At 29.6% G+C, this 23,193-nt stretch overlaps 3 protein-coding genes and 1 long non-coding RNA gene across 5 annotated transcripts; 1 reads left to right on the top strand and 3 right to left on the bottom strand.

The window, feature by feature from the left end:
* Positions 1-3,173: 3,173 nt before the first annotated feature.
* LOC108485721 (LYR motif-containing protein At3g19508) lies at positions 3,174-3,789 on the bottom strand. The gene is made up of 2 exons (XM_017789569.2): positions 3,501-3,789; positions 3,174-3,430 (listed from the first exon to the last, which is right to left on the bottom strand). Exons 1-2 carry the CDS (start codon positions 3,693-3,695, stop codon positions 3,374-3,376), a joined length of 252 nt encoding a protein of 83 aa, XP_017645058.1. The 5' UTR covers positions 3,696-3,789; the 3' UTR covers positions 3,174-3,373.
* A 5,931-nt stretch (positions 3,790-9,720) lies between these two features.
* LOC128286609 (uncharacterized) lies at positions 9,721-11,430 on the bottom strand. Its single transcript, XR_008277224.1, has 2 exons — positions 11,346-11,430; positions 9,721-9,935 (listed from the first exon to the last, which is right to left on the bottom strand). It is a non-coding gene; the product is annotated as an uncharacterized LOC128286609 (long non-coding RNA).
* A 5,576-nt stretch (positions 11,431-17,006) lies between these two features.
* On the top strand, positions 17,007-17,894 carry LOC108485026 (zinc finger protein 7-like). Its single transcript, XM_017788894.2, has one exon. The coding sequence runs from the start codon at positions 17,187-17,189 to the stop codon at positions 17,766-17,768; it is 582 nt and encodes a 193-aa protein (XP_017644383.2). The 5' UTR covers positions 17,007-17,186; the 3' UTR covers positions 17,769-17,894.
* Positions 17,895-19,470: 1,576 nt separating this feature from the next.
* On the bottom strand, positions 19,471-21,847 carry LOC108486028 (uncharacterized). Of its 2 annotated transcripts, XM_053024716.1 has the most exons (5): positions 21,441-21,847; positions 21,237-21,303; positions 20,947-21,060; positions 20,297-20,399; positions 19,471-19,782 (listed from the first exon to the last, which is right to left on the bottom strand). In XM_053024716.1, the coding sequence occupies exons 1-4, from the start codon at positions 21,514-21,516 to the stop codon at positions 20,339-20,341; spliced, it is 318 nt and encodes a 105-aa protein (XP_052880676.1). In that variant the 5' UTR covers positions 21,517-21,847; the 3' UTR covers positions 19,471-19,782; positions 20,297-20,338. The 2 variants fall into 2 exon arrangements, with proteins under 2 accessions (XP_052880676.1, XP_052880677.1); XM_053024717.1 differs by lacking the exons at positions 19,471-19,782; positions 20,297-20,399 and adding an exon at positions 20,473-20,834 and having other exon boundaries at positions 21,441-21,844.
* Between the last annotated feature and the right edge of the window lie 1,346 nt (positions 21,848-23,193).

The raw sequence follows: 23,193 nt of genomic DNA, 5'->3' as shown, positions 1-23,193 counted from the left end.
GCTATATTTATTCTTATTATGTGCCCCAAAATATGTATAGATGAAATCTTTTGAGTAATAAATTAAAATCAACAAAATTTCAGAATGAAAATTGAAATTTTATATGAGCAGATGATATGGTTTAAATTTCAACATATACAAATTTTATATCAGTTGGGTTTATTAAAAATGTAAAAAGACGAAAATACTATTAAATAATATAATTTATTTTAAATATATAAAAATAGTTTAGTAATTTTCTAATTGAGTTGGTGTCTAGTTAACTTGTGACATCAATTCAATCGATGATTTAATAATAGTATAGATATTAAATTTAGGGATATCTATCAAAATTATACATGAATTTTAATTTTCATTTAATAATATATATTTAAAGAAATAAATACATTAATTCGTTTTTTATATTAGATAAGTAATAGTATTTGTATGTGCAATATATAGATGTAAAATGGTGTTATATTGATAACTGTATTAATAATTTATAGAAATTAAATTAAACCAATATTTCATATATAAAAATACACAGAATCAAAGTTAATGTGTTATTTTAAATTTTATTCATTAATTTTATATAACATAAAATAATTTCAAATTATTAAATTTTAAAAATTATTATTTAATCAAAGTGTTCACTATGTCTTTAAGATCGTGCGATGGATCGAGACGCTAATTTAATAAATATATTTATTTAGTGGCTGGAAATGGAAGCGAAATTAAACGTACATAAAACCTTTAGGAAAACATATATTGACTGGAAAATCATGGTAAAACGAAACCCACATAGTCTCCAGAAACATCTAAGAAATTAATGAAAGATAAAAACAAGACCTCGAAAATAGCAAAGTTGGCCTTTCATGGAAATATATTTTGTTTTAGACTTCATACACATGTTGCATTATTCAATGGCATTTGATAAAAGTGTTCATATGCCTTCAATATAAAATTAATAATATATAAATTTAGTTAAATTGTTGTTGTGTGAATAGGTAAAAAAAGAAAAAAGAGAAAGTAAATTATTATATAAAAAATTATACTAGCTTCAATTCTCAAAAACAGTTGAAAGGTTCACAGGCCTCAGAAAGGATAAAAAATTTCGATTTTTAAATTACACTTATATCCTTAAACACCATTAAATATATTTCAATAAAAAGAAAATTTTGTCTTTAGGAAATAAATGTCAAATTTTAGGAAAATTTAAAATGCAGAAAACCCACCTTTATTTATAATAATACAAACACTTCACAACCTTATATTTTTAAGATGTGGGATGATGCTATTTCAACAATTATTTATATATTTATCATTTTATTATTTAAATTTATAATTTTCAGTAAAATTTTTAAATCTTTTATTATAGTAATTAAATAAAATTAATGATTCGATTATTAAATGGATCAATTAATTATTATATTGTTAAAAATCAAATAAAGTTACTATTTACTTTAAAAATATAAAAAAAATAGCAATTTAACTCTAGATAGAATTTTCATTTGTAAAATCATAACATCTATTAAAAGGTGAATTGAATGAATATTCAATGTTCGAATTTTTTTCAAATAAATGATTAAAATTTACTGCAGTAAAACAACTGTAGTGTTAATAATTATTTTAAGTTTAATCTAAACAGGAGTGGTTTAATTAGGGTTTATTGGTACTTGTCACCAATTTTAAAAGGAAAAAGGGTGGGTCTTTCTTTTCATTAAAAGAAAGTGATGTCAAAATCTGGTATTACGATCACAAGTTCCCAAAACAAAGTGGTGAGTAAAGCCTATAGGGGACATGTAAAACAGTCCAATGGTACCCACTTGGTTCATTACATAGTTAAGTAACTAAATAATAGTTGGATTTGGTTACGATTTTCTTATTAGGATTTAATTTTTTTTAAGTTAAACCCTAAATAAGGTAGGCTTTGATTTTGACTACTATCCATATATTAGAGTTTGAGTTTAGTAATGATTCTTATATTAAAATTTAAATTTTAGGGTTTCAAAATTTATTTAGACAAAAAATTTAATACAAAAATAGTTAACAAGTTTAAACTTCAAATAGTGATCTTATCACTACCACCCCCACCGTCTTCATAATAATAATATGATGGATATTTGCAATTTTGTAATGGCTTGATATAATATTTAGTACTCAAACTTGATATTTTTTTAATTTAGTACCTAAATTTTTTTTTAGACCTAATCTAATACTTGAACTTAATATTTTTCTTACGAGACTAAAATTTCAAATTAAAGTATAAAAACATCTAAAGACTCAGAATTTAAGCAAAGATTTTTCTTACAAGACCTAGGGCAGAAAAAGCCATCATTGAGGAGCTTCCTACATTTCTCGGTAATATTATTTTTAATCAATAGTTGGAGGTAGAGAAATTGGATGAAAGTCCTTTATCATCACAATATGTCCACAATATGCATATCTTGATATACATTGATTTTTTTTTAATAGGAAAAATAGATTATTCAACTAATAATTTGCAGCATCAATCGAAAGTTCATGATATGCTATCAACCCTTAATTGGTAAAGGACCAAAGAAGGAGCTGTATGAAAAATCTGAGCGCCAATCAAGAAATTCTTCATCATTTCAACCAGTGGCATAGTTTGCCTCCCCTGGTATCTGCTCAAAAGCTACTCTCCACTCACAACGGTATAATTGTCGAATTATTAGAATCAAGTCTTTATGTAATTGCTCTCTCAAACTGCTATAGATATCATTAATAACAAATACATAATCTATTTCAACAATAATATTGCTCCATTTAGCATCCCACGCCATATTAACTGTCACAAATTTAAGTGTGTTTATAAGGTGGAAGGGAATAAGGATCGTCCAGGATAGAACCCAGGCTTCATACCATTAGGGATATCTTTTGTTATTTCACTAGTGGTTTAATTTATAAATGTTGGGTATAACGGTAAGAGATGTTATAATTCTAAGTAAAAAATTTAAAATAGAATTTTGAAAATGATATTATTGATTTATTGGCTGTAAAAGTTAAAAAGAACATGAGAAGTGACAAGAAAAAACCTTACTTGGAGATATAATTCAATAAACAATTTCTAAAGCATATGCAACAGAGCAAGTGCTAAGTAAAATGATACATGTTGATAAAATCTGATCCATTGTTAGGAAAGAAAGAAAGCACTGAGAAGATCAGTCTCCAAATATTCAACATTAAGTCTTCAATCCAAGAGAAACTTTGGATAGAAAACAGATTTTTATAGCCAAAATTGCAGCATATTAATATTCAGTGCAGTAAACAGCCAATAACGTTAATACCAACGCTGATTTGCATTAAAAAAGAAAAAGCGTATCCGAAGTTCGTTTGAGCATTACAACAAACACCTAGTAGGCATCAAACATTTTCATCCATGAAAACATATCTCCTTCAACTTTTGGGCAGCTGATTCATCCACCGAGTACTGCAATCACGACAAGAACCAAATAAATTCAACGGCAAGTGCATTGAATTTAGAGATTAAAGGCGCACACCTTGTTGAGGACCCAAAGAGAGTGATTGTAGGCGCGGTGGAAGAGCTCGTCGAGGGCTTTGGAGTCGGAGGCGTCGAAGTCCCTATAATTAACGAAGTTCTCGCGGGCGTATTTAGCGTAGTAAGGCCTCGAGTCTTTGGGTAAGCGCCTCACCAGCCTTAGCATCTCAGCATAAACTCTCAAAGCTTTCTCCATCTTTGAAAAAAAGAAAAAGAAATTACTACACTTCGATGGCTTCACTTTCAGAGGTGCGTTCTTCCTTACCAATACGCCCGGTCTAAAACTGAACTTTGCTCGTTACAAAAGGTAAAATTTAATAATTAGTCCCTGTATTTTACTGAACTTATGAATTTAGTATCTATACTTTAATTTTGATAAATTTAATCTTTACATTCCACAAGTTTATAATTGTTAACCCCAATTAATTTTTTGGTCAAATCCTTCTATTAATCTCTACATTATGTGTAAGCTTTGGATTTAGTTGATACACTTTAATTTGGCTTTAATTTGGTTAATCTTTGTCATGAATAAATAATAGAAATTAAATCTGTTTGATTAAATTCTGCTATTAGTCATGCACTATAAGTAAAGTTTTAAATTTAGTCAATGTTCTTCAATTTGATAATTTTTAGTCCTTATACTTTTCGAATTTTGAAATTTCAATCTTGATGTAAATGACTGCCGTTAAATTTATTAACTAACTTTTTTGTGAGCAACATATGAAAATAATAATTTGACGCAACATTACACTTCTGATAACATATTTATCACATAAAACTTCGGAAATAACAAAACTTAACGAAGTTAATATCTATCGTTTGGAGAAAAAAAATGCCATGTTGTTGATTTTACCCCAAAGAAAACAAAAACCAGCAGAGATTAATGATTAGACTTGGATTATATATTAAATTAATCAAAATGAAAGTATAGAAAAAGTCTGAATCCAAAATTTGAGTAAAATAGAGGAACTAATTATAAAATTTGACCATTAGAAAACGATCTTAGTTAGTGTCAGGCCGGCCTGTAAATGTTTACCTATGGACCAGATTTGTGGGTTTAGGTTGGTCAGTGAGCCAGGCCCCCAAAAAAAGAATAAATTGTTGTCGGCTAAGTTATAAATATAATAGTTGGAAGGCCCATAAAGAGTCCTTCCAGGGTAAATTTCATTCATAGTCCATTTTCTTTTCATAGAGTTTCATTTTCATCCTTAACCTTAATATTTTTTTTTTAAATTCAGAATATGTTAACTCAATAATTAACTCAAAGTTGTCTCAACCCTGCTAACTAGTACACATGATTTTTCTCATGGAACTTGAAGCCCCAAAGCTTCAATTTTCCCAACGCAACCAAAATTTCATTATCAAAAAATCAAATTTATTTATGATCCATAACATTGCAAAAAAATTTCACAAAACATCCATTTGTTAGTAGAGTTAAGATTTTAACTAGTGTATTTTTGCAAGCACTACTTTTCAATGACTTAATGTAAGCAATTGATTTTGAGTTGGAAGGGTGAGATGAATTAATAAATTTTCAAAGAAGTCAAAGCTAAAAATCTTATGTTAGAAAAAAAAGTAGTTTCCGTTCAAAATGGGTCAATAGAAGTCTGAACATATTCTTAAAGAAAGTAACATAAAAACTGATCGCATTGTCAAGATGACTTTTGATAGAAATGAAGGTTGACAACTGTTCATAGAGATTCCGTTAAATTTTGTTAAATTAATATAATTATTTTATCTGATTTTTATCTCATTTAACGATGAAATAAAAAAAAAATTCAATCATTAATCTTATATTTAAACGGTGGCCAAAACCCCTACTTTCCATTGCCTTTTCCCAGAGTATAACTCACCCATATATGTAAAAGAGTGAAAAATCCTAAAACTTGGGTTTTAATGTTTGTAAGGTTTTCCTCAAAAAGAAAACAGCCATAAATAATATATTTATAATTTACTTTATCATCACAGTGTTTGCTCGAATCCTAAATTTAAAGTCAACACAAGATTCATCACTGAACCAATGATGAAAATTTTTTTGTCTTATAATCATTACGGTATGACTTGAAATATGTCAGATACATAACAAAATATTAGCGGCTTTTTACACAAATAATATAAAAAAAATTAATTATAAAAAATATATAAAAAAACATAATAATTACGAAAATAGACATTTGCTACATTATTTTGACAGTGCCGCTTAATATATTGGTGGCACCAAATTAAAATGTGATGATTTAAAAACTCCAGAGATCTTATATGTAAATTTTTCTTTTTAATTGGCAGTTAAAAAAACGTTGAAAGGTGCCGTCTGACAGATGGTGGTACCAAATCTAAAAATATAAATTACACCCTAAACTCCTTATTTATTATTAATTTTTATTCTCTTTTAACACCAAAAATAAATTGACCTCTTATCAATGAGTCTAAAATATTTTTTTAACAATAAGTACTTTTTGTAAGTAAGCCGATACCAACTGGAAATAAATTTTATTTATTTTGCAAAAAATATTTTATTGTTCAAATTATGTTTAACATAACAGTTAACGGTATTTATAATAGTTTTCTTTTGCTCTCATTATATTTAGAAACTATAAATTTAACTAGTAATTATAATTTATATATAATAAGATTTTTTAAAGTTTTATAATTATAATTTTATACCTTGTCCGTAAATCAAATTAACATGAAAATTATAAATATTTTTAAAAAATAAATAAAATTTATTTCAGTTGGAATAGGTTTACTTACAAAAATACTTTTTGGTAGAAAAACTTTTAGACTAATTGATAAGAGGCCAATCTATTTTTAGTGTTAAAAGAGGATAAATAATAATAATAAATAGGGAGTTTAGGGTGCAATTACATATAAGGTCTCTAAAGTTTTTAGATCATCACATTTTAGTCTAGTGCCACCAATATGTCAGTGGCACCGTTAGACCACGGTAGCAAATGCCTATTTTTGTAATTATTTTATTTTCTATACCTTTTTCGTAATTAATTATTTTTATATTATTTGGATAAAAACCTAAATAGTAGACGACACATAGATATGGGTAGAAAAAATATATAAATATATTTAGAAAAAATAACAAAATAAACAAATAATACTTGTTATTTTAATAATTTTATGATTAAATTAAAATCCAAATAATAGATGATACAAACTCAATGAGTAGTGTAAATTGACTGTGTATCCATGGAATAGGAGTGCATATGTAATGGAGTATATATTGTTGTGGGTATTGGGTGTTGAGTTGTGATACTACATATATGAGCACATGGGGTGCCTTCTAATGAGCCAAAGCAAGGTTTAGTTGCCCATGACCCACTTCGCAGACGTATTTGCGAGGAGCAACCCAAGCTCCAACTTTAGAGATTTTGTGGATTCCCTCGCATCAACTTGTATGTGGACCTGTTTGTGTTTCCACCAACTTGAGCTTCTTCGGGGAGCAATGGATCGGTTTGGTAAAAATTAAAATTTAAGGGATTAATTTAATTCATCAAAGTCTTTTATTTTAATCGAGTAATCGAATATTTTAAAGCTTTTTTTGAATCATTTGTGAGATTTGTTAAAAATAATGGTGATGATGAGATTAATTATTATAACGTTGAGATCAAGTATTATAGCAGTGAGATATGTGTTTGAATTTCAATGCAGTTGTATTGGTAAGGTAAGAATTGAAAATGATTATTAAAGAAATTAAATTAGAAATGATATGTAGTATAAGTTTTGAATTATTTTAATTTTATGAAATCATTAAAATATGTGAAATTGTAATTTTAATAAAATTATTAAATATTACAGAATATATTATTTATATTAATATATATTAAAATAATGTTGCATTAAATAATAAATAAAATTATACTTATATTAGAATGCAAATTATAAAATATATAAAATAAAAATTATAGAGATTTAAACTGATTTTTTTTCTCTTATTTCCTTCTTAGTATAACAAATAGAATACAACCTGCGTTTTTTGTTAAAATTTTTATATTTATTTTACATGATTTTATATATTTATTATGTACCATAATATATATTTTTAAATATTAGGAGTAAATTAAGTTAATTAGTTTAATTGTAAAAATTGTAATGTATAACTAACCGACTTAACCTAATCTAATCGCCTACAAAATTGAATGAACCATCATAAGCTATGAGTTAAGTTGAGCTAATGAATCATAATTTCTAATGGCATTGCCTCCATCAGAGACGAAACCAGAAGATTTTGTTGAGGGGCTCGAAATTAAAATTTAATTTTTAATAGTTCATATATTTATAATTTTAAATGATTAAACTAATTTTTTATCATTTTTAAAGGAGTTAATGTACAATTTTACCTTTATTAATTTAAAATTTTTAAAGAGCTAAATAAATAATTTTCTATTTTAATAAGGGGTCGAGTCCCTGCCAACCCCAATATCAAAGTGGAAAAATCAGCTTCAAATCCTAATATCACAATTAGCATATTGAAATTGAAACCCTAATATTTTTTTGAATAAATCTATAAATTAATTAATTAAATTTTAAATTTTAAATTTTTTAATATATAAACTAATAATTCATCAAAATTTAATAACACAAATTAAGATAATCCCCTTAATGTATTTTTAACATGCACCTCTCCCCACCTTTAGTACAAGTAATGCTTAGCAAACTCATAATGTGCATCCTTGATATAATTTAGATCTGAGTTTTATTACTTTTTAAGTCCTCCCCATAAATTAAAATATTCAGTTAAAGCTCTTTTAACATGAATTTTTTTTTTGTCCCTCTAAAACTAAATAATTTCATTTAAACTTTTTACTACAATTTTTTAACTTTAATTCCAAAATTTTATAATTTTATCTCACACACTTAAAACAAAATTTTTACTTAACCCCTATTCTCAAAATTAGAACAACTTCTTTGAGATTCAAGGTTTCTTCTAAAGTGCCATTTTTTTCTTCATTTATTAAATAAAACTAATATGCTTCCTATCCATGCTCCCCGTTGGGGCAATTATTTATTTATCTAAATTAAATTATAGAGTAAAACTTTGAGTGTTACAATATGCTCAAGTTTTTGTACTTTTATATGTTTAAAATTTAATTTCTATACTTTTATTTTTAAAGATTTAGTCCTCTACTTTTAAATCTAAAAATTTAAGCTTATTTGTTAAGATTGTTAAAATTTTTCTATTAAATTTGTTGGTGTAACATTTTGAAATTAAAAAAAAACTCACTTGATATTCATGTAATAAAAAATGATATTGTAATAACCTAAATTTAATAGGAAACTTAATAGAATAAAGGTTGTTAATGTCATTGATATCTATATTTTTCTTGTAACACCCTTAATCCATATCCGTCGCCGGAACATGGTTACGTAGCATTACCGGAATTTATAAATCAAATACAAACATTTCATTTCATTTAGCATTCACGTGAGAAACCAAATCAAAATCGATCATCTTGTCCCTCACTTGAGCCCTCAAGCCCAAACTACATATTAGAAACAAGTCGGGACTAAACCGGGAGCTCAGAGAATTTTTCGTAAAATATAAAAAATTTTCCAAGGTGCAAGGGACACACGCCTGTGTGGCCAGGCCGTGTGTCTCACACGGTCAAGAGACACGCCCATGTCTCAGGCCGTGTGGGCATTCGAAATAGGGACACACGGCTGTGTCCCAGCCCGTGTCCAAATTAGGGTGCTTACTGATTTGGGCACACGGCCAAGCCACACGCCCATGTGCTAGACCGTGTGAACATATTGACTTGCATTAAATAGGTGCAGGGGTTTCACAGCCAAGTCACATGCCCGAGGCCGTGTGAAAATACCTGAGCATTCTGTTTTGAAATTTTAAAGATGCAAGGGATATACGGCCAAACCACACGTCCATGTGCTAGGCCGTGTGTCACACAGCGCTGAGACACACGCCCGTGTCTTTGGTCGTGTGGACAAAATAGGCCAATTTTAAGCCTTATTTCTCGCCCTATTTTGGTATCAACCTAAACACAACAATTCGCACAATTACAAGTCACAAAATAAACTTTCAATTCAAGTCTAATTCAAGTTCAATACATGTCAATACACTCCAAATGTCCAAGTATTCAATTTTACCTAATTGACCATATAACATTTATGTATATTTTACCAACCATGTCATCTCAAACCATTCATCAACATATCCATAATTTATTCATCACTCAACCATATCAAAAACAACAACATGATAAAGCCACACATATATATATATATCAAAATATGTTCAACTCAAGCCATTCCAATGGCTATTTACAACAAAATGCTATTAAGCCAACATTGGCCAATGTACCCTATACATGCCATTATAACCAAAATTATTTTTCTATATGTACTAAAATTGGCCAATGGATAATGTGATGATATCTCCGCTAAGCTTCCAACCCAACGAGCTTCAGAATTACTATAAAACATAAGAAATAAAACAAAGTAAGTTTTAAAACCTAGTAAGTTCGTATAACGGAAAATTAACTTACCATTCATTTACATTTAAGTTAAACGTACAAAATACATCCAAAACAATTTGACCAATAGCTTATTCACATATCCTCATCAAACATGTTAGCATGTATTCCACATGAATTTCAAGAAACATATATGAGCTCATCAAATATCAAATGTCCATGTTCATAAACTTTCCACATCTTGTATGAATACATCAATTCAAAATATTTCGAGTATATATACTGGTATAATTCATTTCAATTTCATGTTAGTTGAATATTTAAAATATCGATTGATACACGGGTAGTACACATGAAATGTACAAATCTATAATCCGTTAATTTATATTCAGGAATGTTCATACGAGCACATAAACAAGAAACTTTGTCGAGCCATATAACGGGAAGCTCATGTGAGTCAATATCAGGAAGTTCAAGCGAGCCAATATCGGGAAGCTCATAAGAGCCATATTCGGGAAGCTCATAAGAGTTGCAGTGTGTCCACAACACATACAGGATCACAACCAATCGGGATGCTTCAAAAATCTATTAACGGGAAGCTCGTGTAAGCCAAATTTTGAGACGCTCGTAAGAGCTATGGTGCGTCCACAACACATGCAAGATCACAACCAATAGGAAACCCCGTATCCATCGAATTTTATTTATTCAAACGGAACTTAATACTTGTTGGTCATTGTTGGTTATGTGATTAATAAATACGCACAACAATTTATACAAATTTCATACAGGGCAATTACACCATCCACATACACAACACTCAATTCAAACATATAGATATACAATTTAGTTACACAAACTTATCTCAACAATGTTCGTGTACACAAAAGCTACTAATCTGTTACTTTCTCTTTTCCACGATCTAACTTTGTATTTGATCTATTCAAATCTATACGAATGAATTTAACATCAATTTATATTCAATTCAATTCAATTCTCATCTTTGGAAAAATTACCATTTTGGCCTTATACTTTTAATTAATTACAATTTCATCCTTAGGCTTGGAAATTTAAATTCATGCAATTTAATCATTATTCCAAGCCTAGCTGATTTTTACATGTAACAACAGCAATCCATGTATTTCACAAAATTCAGAAATTTTTTATAACTTTTATATGTTTTCAACTTAGTCCCTAAATCACAATTTTATCAAAATTCTTTTTACAAAAGTTGTTTATCTATCAACAACCTTTCATTTTCTACCATAAAAACATCATAATTCATCTATATTCATCTATGACAAAACTTTAATACTTTGATAACTTTGCAAATTAATCCCCAATATAGCTAGATTAAGTTATTACGATCTCGAAAATATGAAAATTACTAAAAACAGGACAAGAATTCATACCTAATTAAGCCAAAACAGCTTGCTTGAGCTCAACACTCATTACAAGGGTTTCCATGTCTTTAATTTGGGAAAGATGATATAAATGGTGATATTTTCTTACTTAATTAATTTATCATCTTTTTATCTTTTACTTTCCAATTTCATCCTTTTCTTTATTGAATTTTCCAATGATGACTAATCATACTTATCTACTAACTCCACTAATTGGTCTATTTGTCATATAAGGACCTCCAATTTTGAATCCATAGCTATTTGATCCCTTTACTACTAGAATTCAACTTTTGCATGTTATGCAATTTGGTCCTTTTATCAATTAAACATGTAATCGGTAAAATTTTCTTAACAAAATTTTTATACGATATTTTTATCATACGGTAGACCATAAAATAATATTAAAATAAATTTTTTTCGGGCTCGAATTTGTGGTCTCGAAACCACTATTCTGATTTCATTGAAAACGGACTGTTACATTTCTTCACTTATTAAATAAAATTATACCAAATTTTTTTGCACTCCATGAGGGTATAATAATTTAAAATTGAAATCTAAAATTTTATTTACATTTAAGCATTGAGTTATAAGAAATTTAATATTTTTAAATTTTGAATTCAAAATTCAACCCAACTCGATTTTAAATATAAAGGAGAGAACTATGAAATACCAAAGCCTCTAAAAAAAATGTAAAGTGTTAATGAAGGGCAAGGGCAAGTTGCAAAAAATGGGGATACACCTTTATTTGACTTCTTTGTCTTAGATTATCTGTCCATTTCTCCTAATTGAAATAGACAAATTACTTTTATTATGTCCAAACTAAAAAGGGTTGTCTAGTAATTGAAACCCCATATGCTACCAAAATAGTAACATTTTTTAAAATTTATATAAAATTCAATAGGGTAATCAAGTATTCTGCCTTGGTGGAACTCTTTCATCTCAAAAAATTTTGAAATTGAAAGTCGATGTGGATAAGTACAAAAGGTATATATAATATAGGGTAAATTTCTTACTTGGTCATTCAATTTTTTAATCATTTTCATTTTAATTTACTTTTTATCTCACATTATAATACTTGATCTCTATCATCATTATTGTTTTTACATTAATTCATCCAAATCTATCATTAATTAATATTATTATAATAATTTATTATTTTAATCACCTAACCGATAAATCTCAATGGTAGCTGATTGTGCATGACATTTTTTCCTTCCAAGCCATTTCTATCAATTTTTTGACTTTTTCACCCATTTGTTACTGTTCATCGTATTCTTCCCCAACCCAATTTTTCCTTCCAAGCCACCCCCTTACTTCCACCATTTTTTTTTTCTTTTTGTTTTCCTCTTCCTTTTCTCCCTGCTTCCAGCAACTGCACCTATCTCTTCCACCACCCAACACTTTGCTGCAAATGGCAAAAACAAGATGAAAAAACGTAATAAAACTCCTCTGACTTTTCCATTGATTCTCCATTTTTATTCTTTTTTTGAAATCTTGTCTTCTCATGATTTAGTCAGGTGAACATAAAATGATTTACTCTTACATTTGAAAGATTTCTCAAACATCGTTAATACACCCATGACTATCAATGTTAAAACCATGTTTAAATCGAAGGCCAACCAAAACCCATAACTATGAACCGATAGAATATCCATATGAAAACTCGAACAAACTCATACAAAGATCAAAGCTCAAAGCTCAAAGCTCAAATTTTGAAGCTCAAGTGAATAACCAAAGAAATGGAAGAACAATTGTAAGAACTAAAACATCTGAAAAATAAAGTACCTTTGACCCAAAATGAGATCTTAAGGACATTGGACATACTGTTCCATCTTCAACACCAAAAACATCGTTGGATGAAAACTTTGCTGACAAATTAAAGCTCCCGTTTTCAAAATTTGATACCAACGGAGAAGATTGAGAGGGCCCAAATGGATGTTTTAGATTGTGTTTATGTTAACGGGAAATGAAGAGAGATAGAGTTGTGAAGATGTAAAAGAGACTGGAAAATGTAGTAACGAGAGCTAAAGTTTCCGGAACGAAGAAGAAGAAGGTGTTGGAAGGGAATAGGAGAGGCCAATGGAGGAGAATTGAAGGAGGTGCCATTTGCTTTGGGTGATTGTGAGGAAGACATTGACTTTTTTTTTTTTTTTAAAGTTTGAAAACGGGTTTCTCAAAACAGAGGCAACATATAAAAGCAGTGAGCAAAGAAAGAAGAAGAAGAAAAAAAAAATGGTGGAAGCAAGGGGGTGGCTTTGAGGGAAAAAATGGATTGAGGAAGAAGATGATGAACAGTAATAAGGGTTTAAAAAAAAGGTTAAAATTGATGACATGGCATACACAGTCGGCTATCACGAGAAATTCAACGATTGTAAACCATAAATTATTGTAATAATAGTGATTAAATTACAATTTTTTTATTTAAATGACCAAAATGAAAGTGTTCAAAAAATTAGATCACCAATTATAAAATTTACCCTATAATTTATATACACATACATAACACGTGGAAATGTGTTTGGTTTCATCGTACACCAGGAGATCTATAAAATGAAAACAGTTAAATTCAAACATAGATTTCCTTTTTATTATTTTGGTACGTGTCAATATTTATATATTTTGGTATATTATTTTAAATATTATTAAATTTTGTAATGTGAAAGAAAATATTTTATCTTAATAATATACTTTTTAAAAGTTTATTCAATAATTAATATAGGCAGAGTTGTAAAAAACTTTATTCCAAAATTATTAAACATGTGTTTAGATCATTGAATTTGTAATTTTTTTTATGTAAAGATGAGAGCCCGGTTTAATATTGCATTAAACACTTAGTTTTGTAGTTAAAGTGCGAAGGAAAAGTGTTTTTTCAGTTTCACTCAATCGTGAAAAGCTAGGGTTTAAATATTTTTAGCTTTTAACTTTTACGTTTTCAAGTGCAATTTATTAAAATATTCTTATTTATAATGTATTATTATATTTAAAATTTTAAACTATTTTCAGTGTAATTAAATTTATAAATAATATATTAATTATTTAAAATATATATTTTATGTATAATTATATTAAGCTATTTAAATATTATCTAAATTAATTTATTTTAATTTCCAACATTCATGGAAATTTTAACTTTCCACTATAATTTTTTACAGCAATACTAAACAATTTAAATTAACAAATCACACTTTTCCTCAACATTTTTCAAATCAGTCTTTTCAAAAACACTTTTCAACCACATCAACAATGTTAAACTAGCTCAATATAAAAACATTAAAAGACAAAAGTATCATTATAATACTATTAATTATAATTTAAAAGGAGTATTTCTATAAATATAATATAAAAGTATGAAAGATAAAAGTACAATCATAATAATTTTAATTATAATTTTAAAAATAAACGTTTTGTAATTTCATAACTGAGTTCGTGAATTAATTAAAATAACATCTATTTAAATATAAGTATTAGTTATATTTTGGCCTAATATTTAAAATTCTGTTTAGTATCATCAGATCATTATCCCTTCGAGAAAAGAAAAGGCTAGACGAAATTTAAGTTATAATTATAATAACAATAAAAATAAAGATATTTAAATCAATTAATATTTATTTTAAAATTAAAATAAAATTATTAATTTACTTTTTTAACTTTTGGTCTATATTTTTTAATACTATTTTGGGCCGAAGGTGGTATATAAAACCCTTCCAATAATAATTTTAATCTTCAAAACTTCAAGGAAAATTTTATTTCCACTTTTTCTAGTCACTTATAAGTAAAAAATAATTTTATTTAAAATGGTAAAAAACCACAATGTTTTTACAAAACTTTTGGACTGGTAAAATTGAAATTTATTATTGTTTTAACCAGTGATAAATTTCATCTTGTTGAACCTAATTATCTAAAATTGAGAAATTGATAATAAGATTACCTCTATATTACAAAATCCTAACACTATTACAAATGTAACATTTTCGGCTCAAAGTAATCTTTTAAAATACAAATAAGGGAATGTAATTCCATGATCTTATATTACTGGGAAAATAAGACTTCACGAATAAAAATTCTAAATAATTTTACATTCTAATTATTTAAAAATAATATTACATTCTGTAAACCAAACACCTTCGAATACAAGTGTAAAACGAGTTGAAACATAAGCATTTGGTATCCCATATAAAAAAAGCCAAATAACATTACAATATACACAGAGATGGATGAATAAATAAATGGGTCGATTACGCCCCTACGTTTTCAAATTATGATCTAAACTTTAAAATATTTTAATTGAGTCCTCTTAGTATTAGTATCATATTAATTAAGTCTTTTTGTCAATCTAACTATCATTTTAGGCGCTATCGTTAGCTTGAATTTAACATGAAACATATTTAAAAATATGAATTTTAATGACATTAGTTTTTGTAAAAAATAAAATTTAAATTGTCTATGCAATAAATATACACGCATTTAAAATTTAATTCACATACTTTAAACATGCTCTACGTTTGATCCATGCTGACACCTAACGTTAGACTAATAATGGAAGGACCTGATTAATATGATACTGATACTTTAAGGACTCAATCAAAACATTTTGAATTTAAAAATAAATTTAGAAATAAAAGTAGTTGCTAAGAAAGCAAAGACCCTTCCTGCCTTTGATGTTTTTATAACAAAAAAGACCGAGCACAAGTGGCCCTTGATGCACTTGTTCCTGCTGTACATATAAATTGACCACTACTACCTGTTTTAAAGGAAAAGCCAAGAAGTCCCAACATGAAGACTTCCTCTTAGATATTCTTGTCCTAGAAAAACTACATATTAAATTGGCCCTAAGATACCATCCTATCTTATGTCTTTGCTTTATCACCATTATTGGCCACTCTCTGGGCCCCATTTCACCCCCCGACAACCAATAAACCAAAAGCCTAAAGGTGGTTAAAATCCAAACTAAAACCTACAATCGCTTCCATTCCACATATATATATGCATATCTTTCATTTAACATTCAACATATCAATCACTCACTTACCACAGAAACTATAAGCTTTTTCTTAGTGGGTGCCATCTTTTTCATATGTCTTGGCTTGACATGAAGGGCATAAAACACCAAACTACAGTGAGGAAAGATTATTACAGTAAGACTTCGCAATTTTCACTTATTTTTTTAAACAAAAGAAATCAATTTAGAAATGATTGGCAAGTGAAATTGTAAAGTATTAGGAAGATTTACTGGCAAGTAAAAAGTTCGTTTTATTCTGTGAATATATGCGTCTTATATGCTTCAAACTCTGGTAATCAGCTAGGGAGAAAGTCACCAAAGCTTATGATAATGAGTCTGTATTTGATACGGCCGGTATATAAATCTATACTCTTAACAGTGAATAAATGCATATATCTCGTTAAAAAAGCTTAAAAACAAGCACATAATATTAAAAATTTTAACATGTGACAGTAACTTATAAGCAGTACGTTGGAAGATTGTATGATGATTTTGACCATGAATGTTAGCACTTATTAGATATGTCAACTCTGAATTTCTTACTCAACTCCAAAAGGAATCCATGTAAAGGTGTTCTCATTGCAGAAAGATAATAAAAGTGGAGAATCCTATAGCTTTGGTAAGTGGCAACAGTGAAGATGATATAAGCTTTTGTCCCCCGCGCGAAAAATCCCAAAGCATTGCAGGCAATGTGGGGTCTAAGAAATGAAATGTGATAGAAAATAAGGTTAGAAAAGGCTAAACATCATACCTCATTCTTTCCAATTTCCATTTATTCAACTTCTCCCAGTTTAATCCAACTCTTAAATTTCGAAAATCCCTTGTATTCTTTCACCTTCAAAAGGGGAAAAATGGTTTTCCAAAGTGAAGGAGCTGAAACTGAAAGTAGATCCACTAAACAACAAAGCGAGCTAAGGGTTAACGAAGATAGCAATATTGAAGCAATAGAAGAAGAGTGGTTGAACCTGAGACTCGGTGGGAACTCAATACCAGCACCTGGAGACTGCGAATCGGCTTCAGACCCTCAGTTAAGACCATCAGTTCCTTCCAAGGTTTTCTCCTGCAACTTTTGCAGGAGAAAGTTTTATAGTTCACAAGCCTTGGGTGGCCACCAAAACGCCCACAAACGAGAGAGAGGTGCAGCCAGAAGATACCAGTCCCAGCGGATGATGATGATGATGGGTCTGCCGATGAGCAATCACGTTGTTCGATCACTTGGTGTCCGACCACATTCACTTGTGCACAAATCAAGCAGAGATGGAGCTGTTGCTGCTGCTGCTGCAAGTGTAGGGAGATTTAATGATACATATGCAGTGCAGTTTACAGTTGATGACGGAATGGATTTTGTGTGGCCAGGCAGTTTCCGTTTGGATCCTCGACCACCCGAACCACCACCAGAACCAGCCAAGCTTGACTTGAATCTTCGACTCTAATTCATCTGTCTACTCTCCTGTCCAAGTTTAGATATCTCTTGTAAACTACGGATTATTGTTGGCATAGCTTTTAAGATCAGTTGTATTTTACTGTAAACATAATGTTAAAACAGATATTTTCTCGTCTTTTTCCTTTTGCCATCAAAGTCATAATTTTGATACAGCCCAAACCATAAAATTCAAGACAATAACTTTTTGGCAATCTGAAAGCTGATAAAGATTAATTGAAATCAATGTGATTCGACCAAATCAGTTTAGTCTAAATGGTTTCAGCTTAAGTTGGATATGAATTTTATTTTAAACAAGCTAAACTCATCATTTTTTGTTAATAAAATGAGTACTTAAACAACAGACTTAACTAACTATATTTCAAAAAAAAAAAAAACTACAATGAAATATTCATGATATTTAATAAATATATGATAAAACTTTTACCTAAACCCTATCCAATTACGCTGTTCACTAAGTCAATTAACTGAGATAACCAACAGAAACAATCAAAATTTTTTGGGTCTCTAAAAACAGAACCTACCGACTAACCAATTACACTCCTAGTCTGCAGAGACAAGCAGGCAAGGTCATAGTCATAATTCCCATGTAGCAACATTGAAGTGCTATCCACATCTAAATTTATTACCAAATGCCTGCTGAGGGAACAGTATTAAGAAAGCAAAACATAGACCAATATCTTCCACACAAAATCCATCCGGTTCTATCATTCTAACTTATCCTCTTCCTGTAGTAACCCCATTCATCAACGTTGTCACTTTCCCTGAACAAAAAAACCTTATCCAGAATCTATAAATCAATATAAATATATATACATATGAATTACAGTAACTAAAAATAGGTGTATTAACACTGACCCTATTGATTGTAAGTCACCAAAACGGACAGGACAAAATAGAGCTTATTGACAGGAAGTTTGCCAAAGAAAACAATGTTCCTAGTTGTCAGCAGCAACTGATTATTATTGATCTCCTAAATTTTAATGGTTATTTTCTTCTTGTACCAGACATCTGGCAGCACTTGATTTGAGATCTTTACCTGAATTTCAAGTCTAGCTGGTATAATTGGGGTCCTACAATTTCCAAGTCTAAATTTTGACGAGTTTGCTCGGTACAGATTGTTTGCACAGGCAGTGGAAGATTACCTAATTACATAAAAGCTTAATTTCACAATTCCAAGAAATTAGTCATTTTATATGTCTCTTCGGCTAGGCTCTAGTCAAAGCACTTTAATCTCAGTACTTTGGAGCAAGATGAAATTCTCAGAGAGAAAAGGGCTCGACATATTAACTCTGATACCAATAAAATGAATATTAGGAGCCATTGCTATCCAATGTGGGCTAGTTTATATCTACTACACCTAAATTTAGCAACAAACCAAGGCTCGAATCCCTATTCTAGTTAATCAGCTTTACTTTTTAAAATCACTAGTTTTTTAACTTTGAACATACCCTGTTGTTTATCAACCAACTTTTTCACGTTTAAGATTTTTTTCTGGTTAGAACATATAAATTCAATTTATCAATCAAGTATAGAAAGCATTTTTAGTACAAGTTGAGCCATGTTTAGCAACACACCTGAAGCAATGAGCTATGCTCTAATGTACGAATCTGATCACCATTTCCAAAAGCTCCTTTGATTAATTTCTCTTCAGTCTTTGCATTTGTTTATGAAAGAAAAGATGAAACTAAGGCACTGTAAACCAATATGAGATGGAGAATTCTTACTATGTTTATATCCAAAATTACATTTTTAAAAAAAAAAAGTTTGCTAAAGGTACGTGAAATGATTTTAACTCTGATTTTTTGCCCAATGAATCGACCCTTTTGGATCAAAATTCACAATGACCACATTATACAAAGAATTTAAATTTGTTGCACAAGGCAATTTAAAGTCTACAAGTTACCAGGGAACAAATGCTTTTGGGTCAGATGCACGATGACAGGAAGCCTTTGGCTGCTGATGCTTGGATCACCATATGCAGCAGAATCAGTAGGATAACCTTTCTGCTACGTAGTTAGAATAGCATCATAAAGCAAAACATTAATGTCACAAGATCAATCAAGAAAACCTGCTTTAGTTCATTATATATCCAAATAAGGTTCAATGTGCAAAATTTAGAGGAATTCCTTGATAGACAAAATGCCACGCTGGAAATAATGTGACAATGTATGTAATAACCTATCAATTCATGATATATTGAGAAAACAATCAAACATTAAAATATATGTATGCATTCACACTGCCTATCAAGGAATAGAATTTCAACTTGAGATTAAATTTAATGGTATACTTTTTGACCCCCAATCACACCAAAAGGAGAAGGGCAGAGTAGCAACTTGAAATGGTACATTTTAAAGTTGCAGTAACAAGGAAATAAGATTTGTCACTTTAACTTACAAGGAAATTAACAAGTATGACAGATAATATTCCCACGTAAACACATATAAAAGTGAACATGCTAGTGTGGCATAGGCAAACACGAAAAACCAGAGAGGAAGTCAATGATTATATACTTACAGTAGATAAAGATTGATATGTGCCTTCCTTCCAACAGCTTTCTCAAAGAATGGCAGGATGTGCACTCCCATCAAAAACACAATGGATGCAGGTGTCCCACAATCTAAGTAGCACTCCGTCAACCAAAAGTAATTAGAAAAACTGAGCAAGTGGCTGAAAGGGGAAATCAATTCAGGAGAAAAAAAGAGTGCAGTGGCTTATGTATTAAGAGTTTTTCAAGCAACCAGATGAACCAGAAATTAGCATTTCTTCCAGGATACAGAGGGGAAAAAATGAAGAGATGGTTAAGAAAATGTCAACCACATAGATTTGCATAATCAAAAGCATTTTGTAGTCACCCACTTACCCAAAATTGTAAAAGAAACCAAAAACTTGGCATGACTCTTTAGACAAAAGAAAATAATGCAATCAGCTGCCTTCCATTCTAACTTTTCCAAGATTATACCCATTGTAAAAAACCAAAACTTGTCTAAGTTACCACTTTCACAGTTAGAAGTGACACCTTATTATCAGCCAGTTCATCTTCATACAAAACTACCTGCGTAACAAACATGAAAACTTCCCTAAATGCAAACTTAAGAATGTTAAGAAAAGCATACAAAATACAATGCATCGTCTTCCATACCATGTTTATAGTTTAAGACACTGACCTCATCACAGAAAAGAATTGGTTCTTTTCATGTGAGCGCAGCGACATCAAGCCGCAGTGTGCAATCCTCCCAATGGAGGCCTGAGCTCCCCTCTGAAATTTCTTCCCTTGGGTTCTGATTGCAATTTAAAATGACAACAAAATCATCATCAATCACTATCCTAAATATCCTAGGACACAAAAATAAACCTTTGCAAAGTTTCCTAGTCTCTAAATGCTCAAACAAAAATAGCTAATGCATGACATAGAACAAAAGCCTAATTCTAGCAGCTCCTTTAAAAGAAAATACACCTTGTCTGAATCAAACTCAACATGTCACTTCCACAGTCATAGTCCAATATCCTGCTGGAACGGTTTACTGAAACATCCAAACAATCAATTTTGCTTCACTTTTAGTTTAATATTCAAAAGTAAAATAAAATCAAACTAAATGATCGTAAAACTGAATTTAAATCACCAAAAACGTTAAATAAAATAATCGACATTTCTTTTTACCTTCTGAATTTCCATTGAGCAGCAGAAGGGACTTTAACAGGAGGCAAACCTTCATGTTTCCAACCGGAAAAAGCATCTAATGCATTGAAACGTATATCGTTGCCGCTTGCGACGTCTTTAAGAGAACCAAACAACTTTCACCGAATATCATTTCCGGTAAAGTGGCGAAGTTTGGAGTCTTTGTTCCCATTATTGGAGAGCCAATAAGCTGAGAATCAAGCGGTTACGAGAATCGATCTCCCGTCCATGGAAAAACAAAAAGTCGGCTCCCGCCGATTTTAGTTCTTCCTCGTCTACTTCTACTTCCATTGTTCGCCGATTTTACGAATTTTCGACTCTTTTTTTTCTCCTCTATTTCACCGGCTCGGATCCCATTTGGGCGCCAAAACCCAATATGAATTTGTAAAGCCCATTCAGTTCATTTGAAACCAAAGCCCAACGGATCATTAATAAACTAGACCTGATCATCGGTCAGGCCCACTCTAAAAGTATGAGAGTTTAGGCAAAACTATAAACTCAAAAAATGAGTTTGAAGAAAAAATAATGCTCATTTTCTAAATGAGTCGGGCCTCGAGTAGAATTTTTATCTTGGTTCGACCTGGCCCGAATTACATGCCTATACTTTTTTTTTTCTATTTTCAATTTATTAGAATTTTTTTTTAATATTTTGGCGTAATTGATGTATTATATTTTTTAAATTTATTTTTATATAAAAAATAATCTAAAAATATTAATACAGTTGGATCGGGCTCGGGTTTAGCATTTTTAATATGGGTCAAACTTGGGCAAAATTCTAGGCCCATTCTTTGAGTCAACCTTGGGCCTAAATTCTATATCGATTTGGCCTGACCTATGATCAGGTATATGATAAATAAATCTTTGTAAGAAAATTACATATCTGTAATAAGAAGAGGTGTTCATGACTCGGGTCAAAATTCAATTCCATAAATATTCAAGTTCGAATAATTCATTCTTGTCGGTCCAAATGAATCAATTTATAATTGTATACCTCAGTGTTACAATGATTTGTGACTCCCAAGTAACATGAAAATATTTTTAGGAATTGCTTTATCATATTATTTTAACTCAAATACATTTATCTTTATATAATTATATTGATTTCATTTCATTTGATTGGATTTGTTAAATTTTTAAATCAAATTTGATTGGTAAAATAAGACTTATTAACTCGAATAATTTAGAATTTTTTTTACTCAATCAAATGCTAACTACTACCTATTAATGTGTAACTTTTAATATCATAATTATGTTTAAATATTTTATGTTATATATAAATTTTGATACATTAATAAATTGTATTCGTGTTATGCCATAAACATTTAAGGTAACTATCACCTCAATCAATAGCTTGAATTAAATAATTAACTCAACAACTAATTCGTCTTAAACTAACTAATTAAAACAAACTTAGTAAAGAACCTACATATTAACATATAATATGACTCCAGAATATAAAATTTCGAAGTTCCTAATACCTCAACTTTATTATTAAACCAAAACCTCATTCGCATATGCTGAGTCAATAAATATGCACTACCAATTTCATATTCATGGGTCTATATTGTTGTAAGTTTTTTCGAGGTTTTCAATTTTTAACTAACAAACTAGTTGTGACGAGAATATTTTCAACTTAATCCGATCATAATAACTAAAGTTATTTGTTAACGAGAAAAATAATTTCAACAAGTTTTCTCTTAAAATCTTAGTTATCGAAAAAATAAAAGAGATTAAT

Source organism: Gossypium arboreum, chromosome 13, assembly GCF_025698485.1.
Source record: "Gossypium arboreum isolate Shixiya-1 chromosome 13, ASM2569848v2, whole genome shotgun sequence".
Taxonomy (NCBI): domain Eukaryota; kingdom Viridiplantae; phylum Streptophyta; class Magnoliopsida; order Malvales; family Malvaceae; genus Gossypium; species Gossypium arboreum.
Note: the sequence above shows the minus strand (reverse complement) of the source record. Positions and strands in the feature narration are given on the sequence as shown.

Bases quoted from the DNA above. Each gene is read 5' to 3' on its own strand.
- LOC108485721 (XM_017789569.2), bottom strand. From the start codon at position 3,695: ATGGAGAAAGCTTTGAGAGTTTATGCTGAGATGCTAAGGCTGGTGAGG. The intron at 3,431-3,500 runs GTGTGCGCCTTT...TCGTGATTGCAG, and splicing joins CTCTTTGGGTCCTCAACAAG to TACTCGGTGGATGAATCAGC.
- LOC108485026 (XM_017788894.2), top strand. From the start codon at position 17,187: ATGGTTTTCCAAAGTGAAGGAGCTGAAACTGAAAGTAGATCCACTAAA.
- LOC108486028 (XM_053024716.1), bottom strand. From the start codon at position 21,516: ATGCTTTTTCCGGTTGGAAACATGAAGGTTTGCCTCCTGTTAAAGTCC. The intron at 21,304-21,440 runs GTAAAAAGAAAT...TGGATGTTTCAG, and splicing joins GCTCAATGGAAATTCAGAAG to TAAACCGTTCCAGCAGGATA. The intron at 21,061-21,236 runs GTGTATTTTCTT...AATTGCAATCAG, and splicing joins TTGAGTTTGATTCAGACAAG to AACCCAAGGGAAGAAATTTC.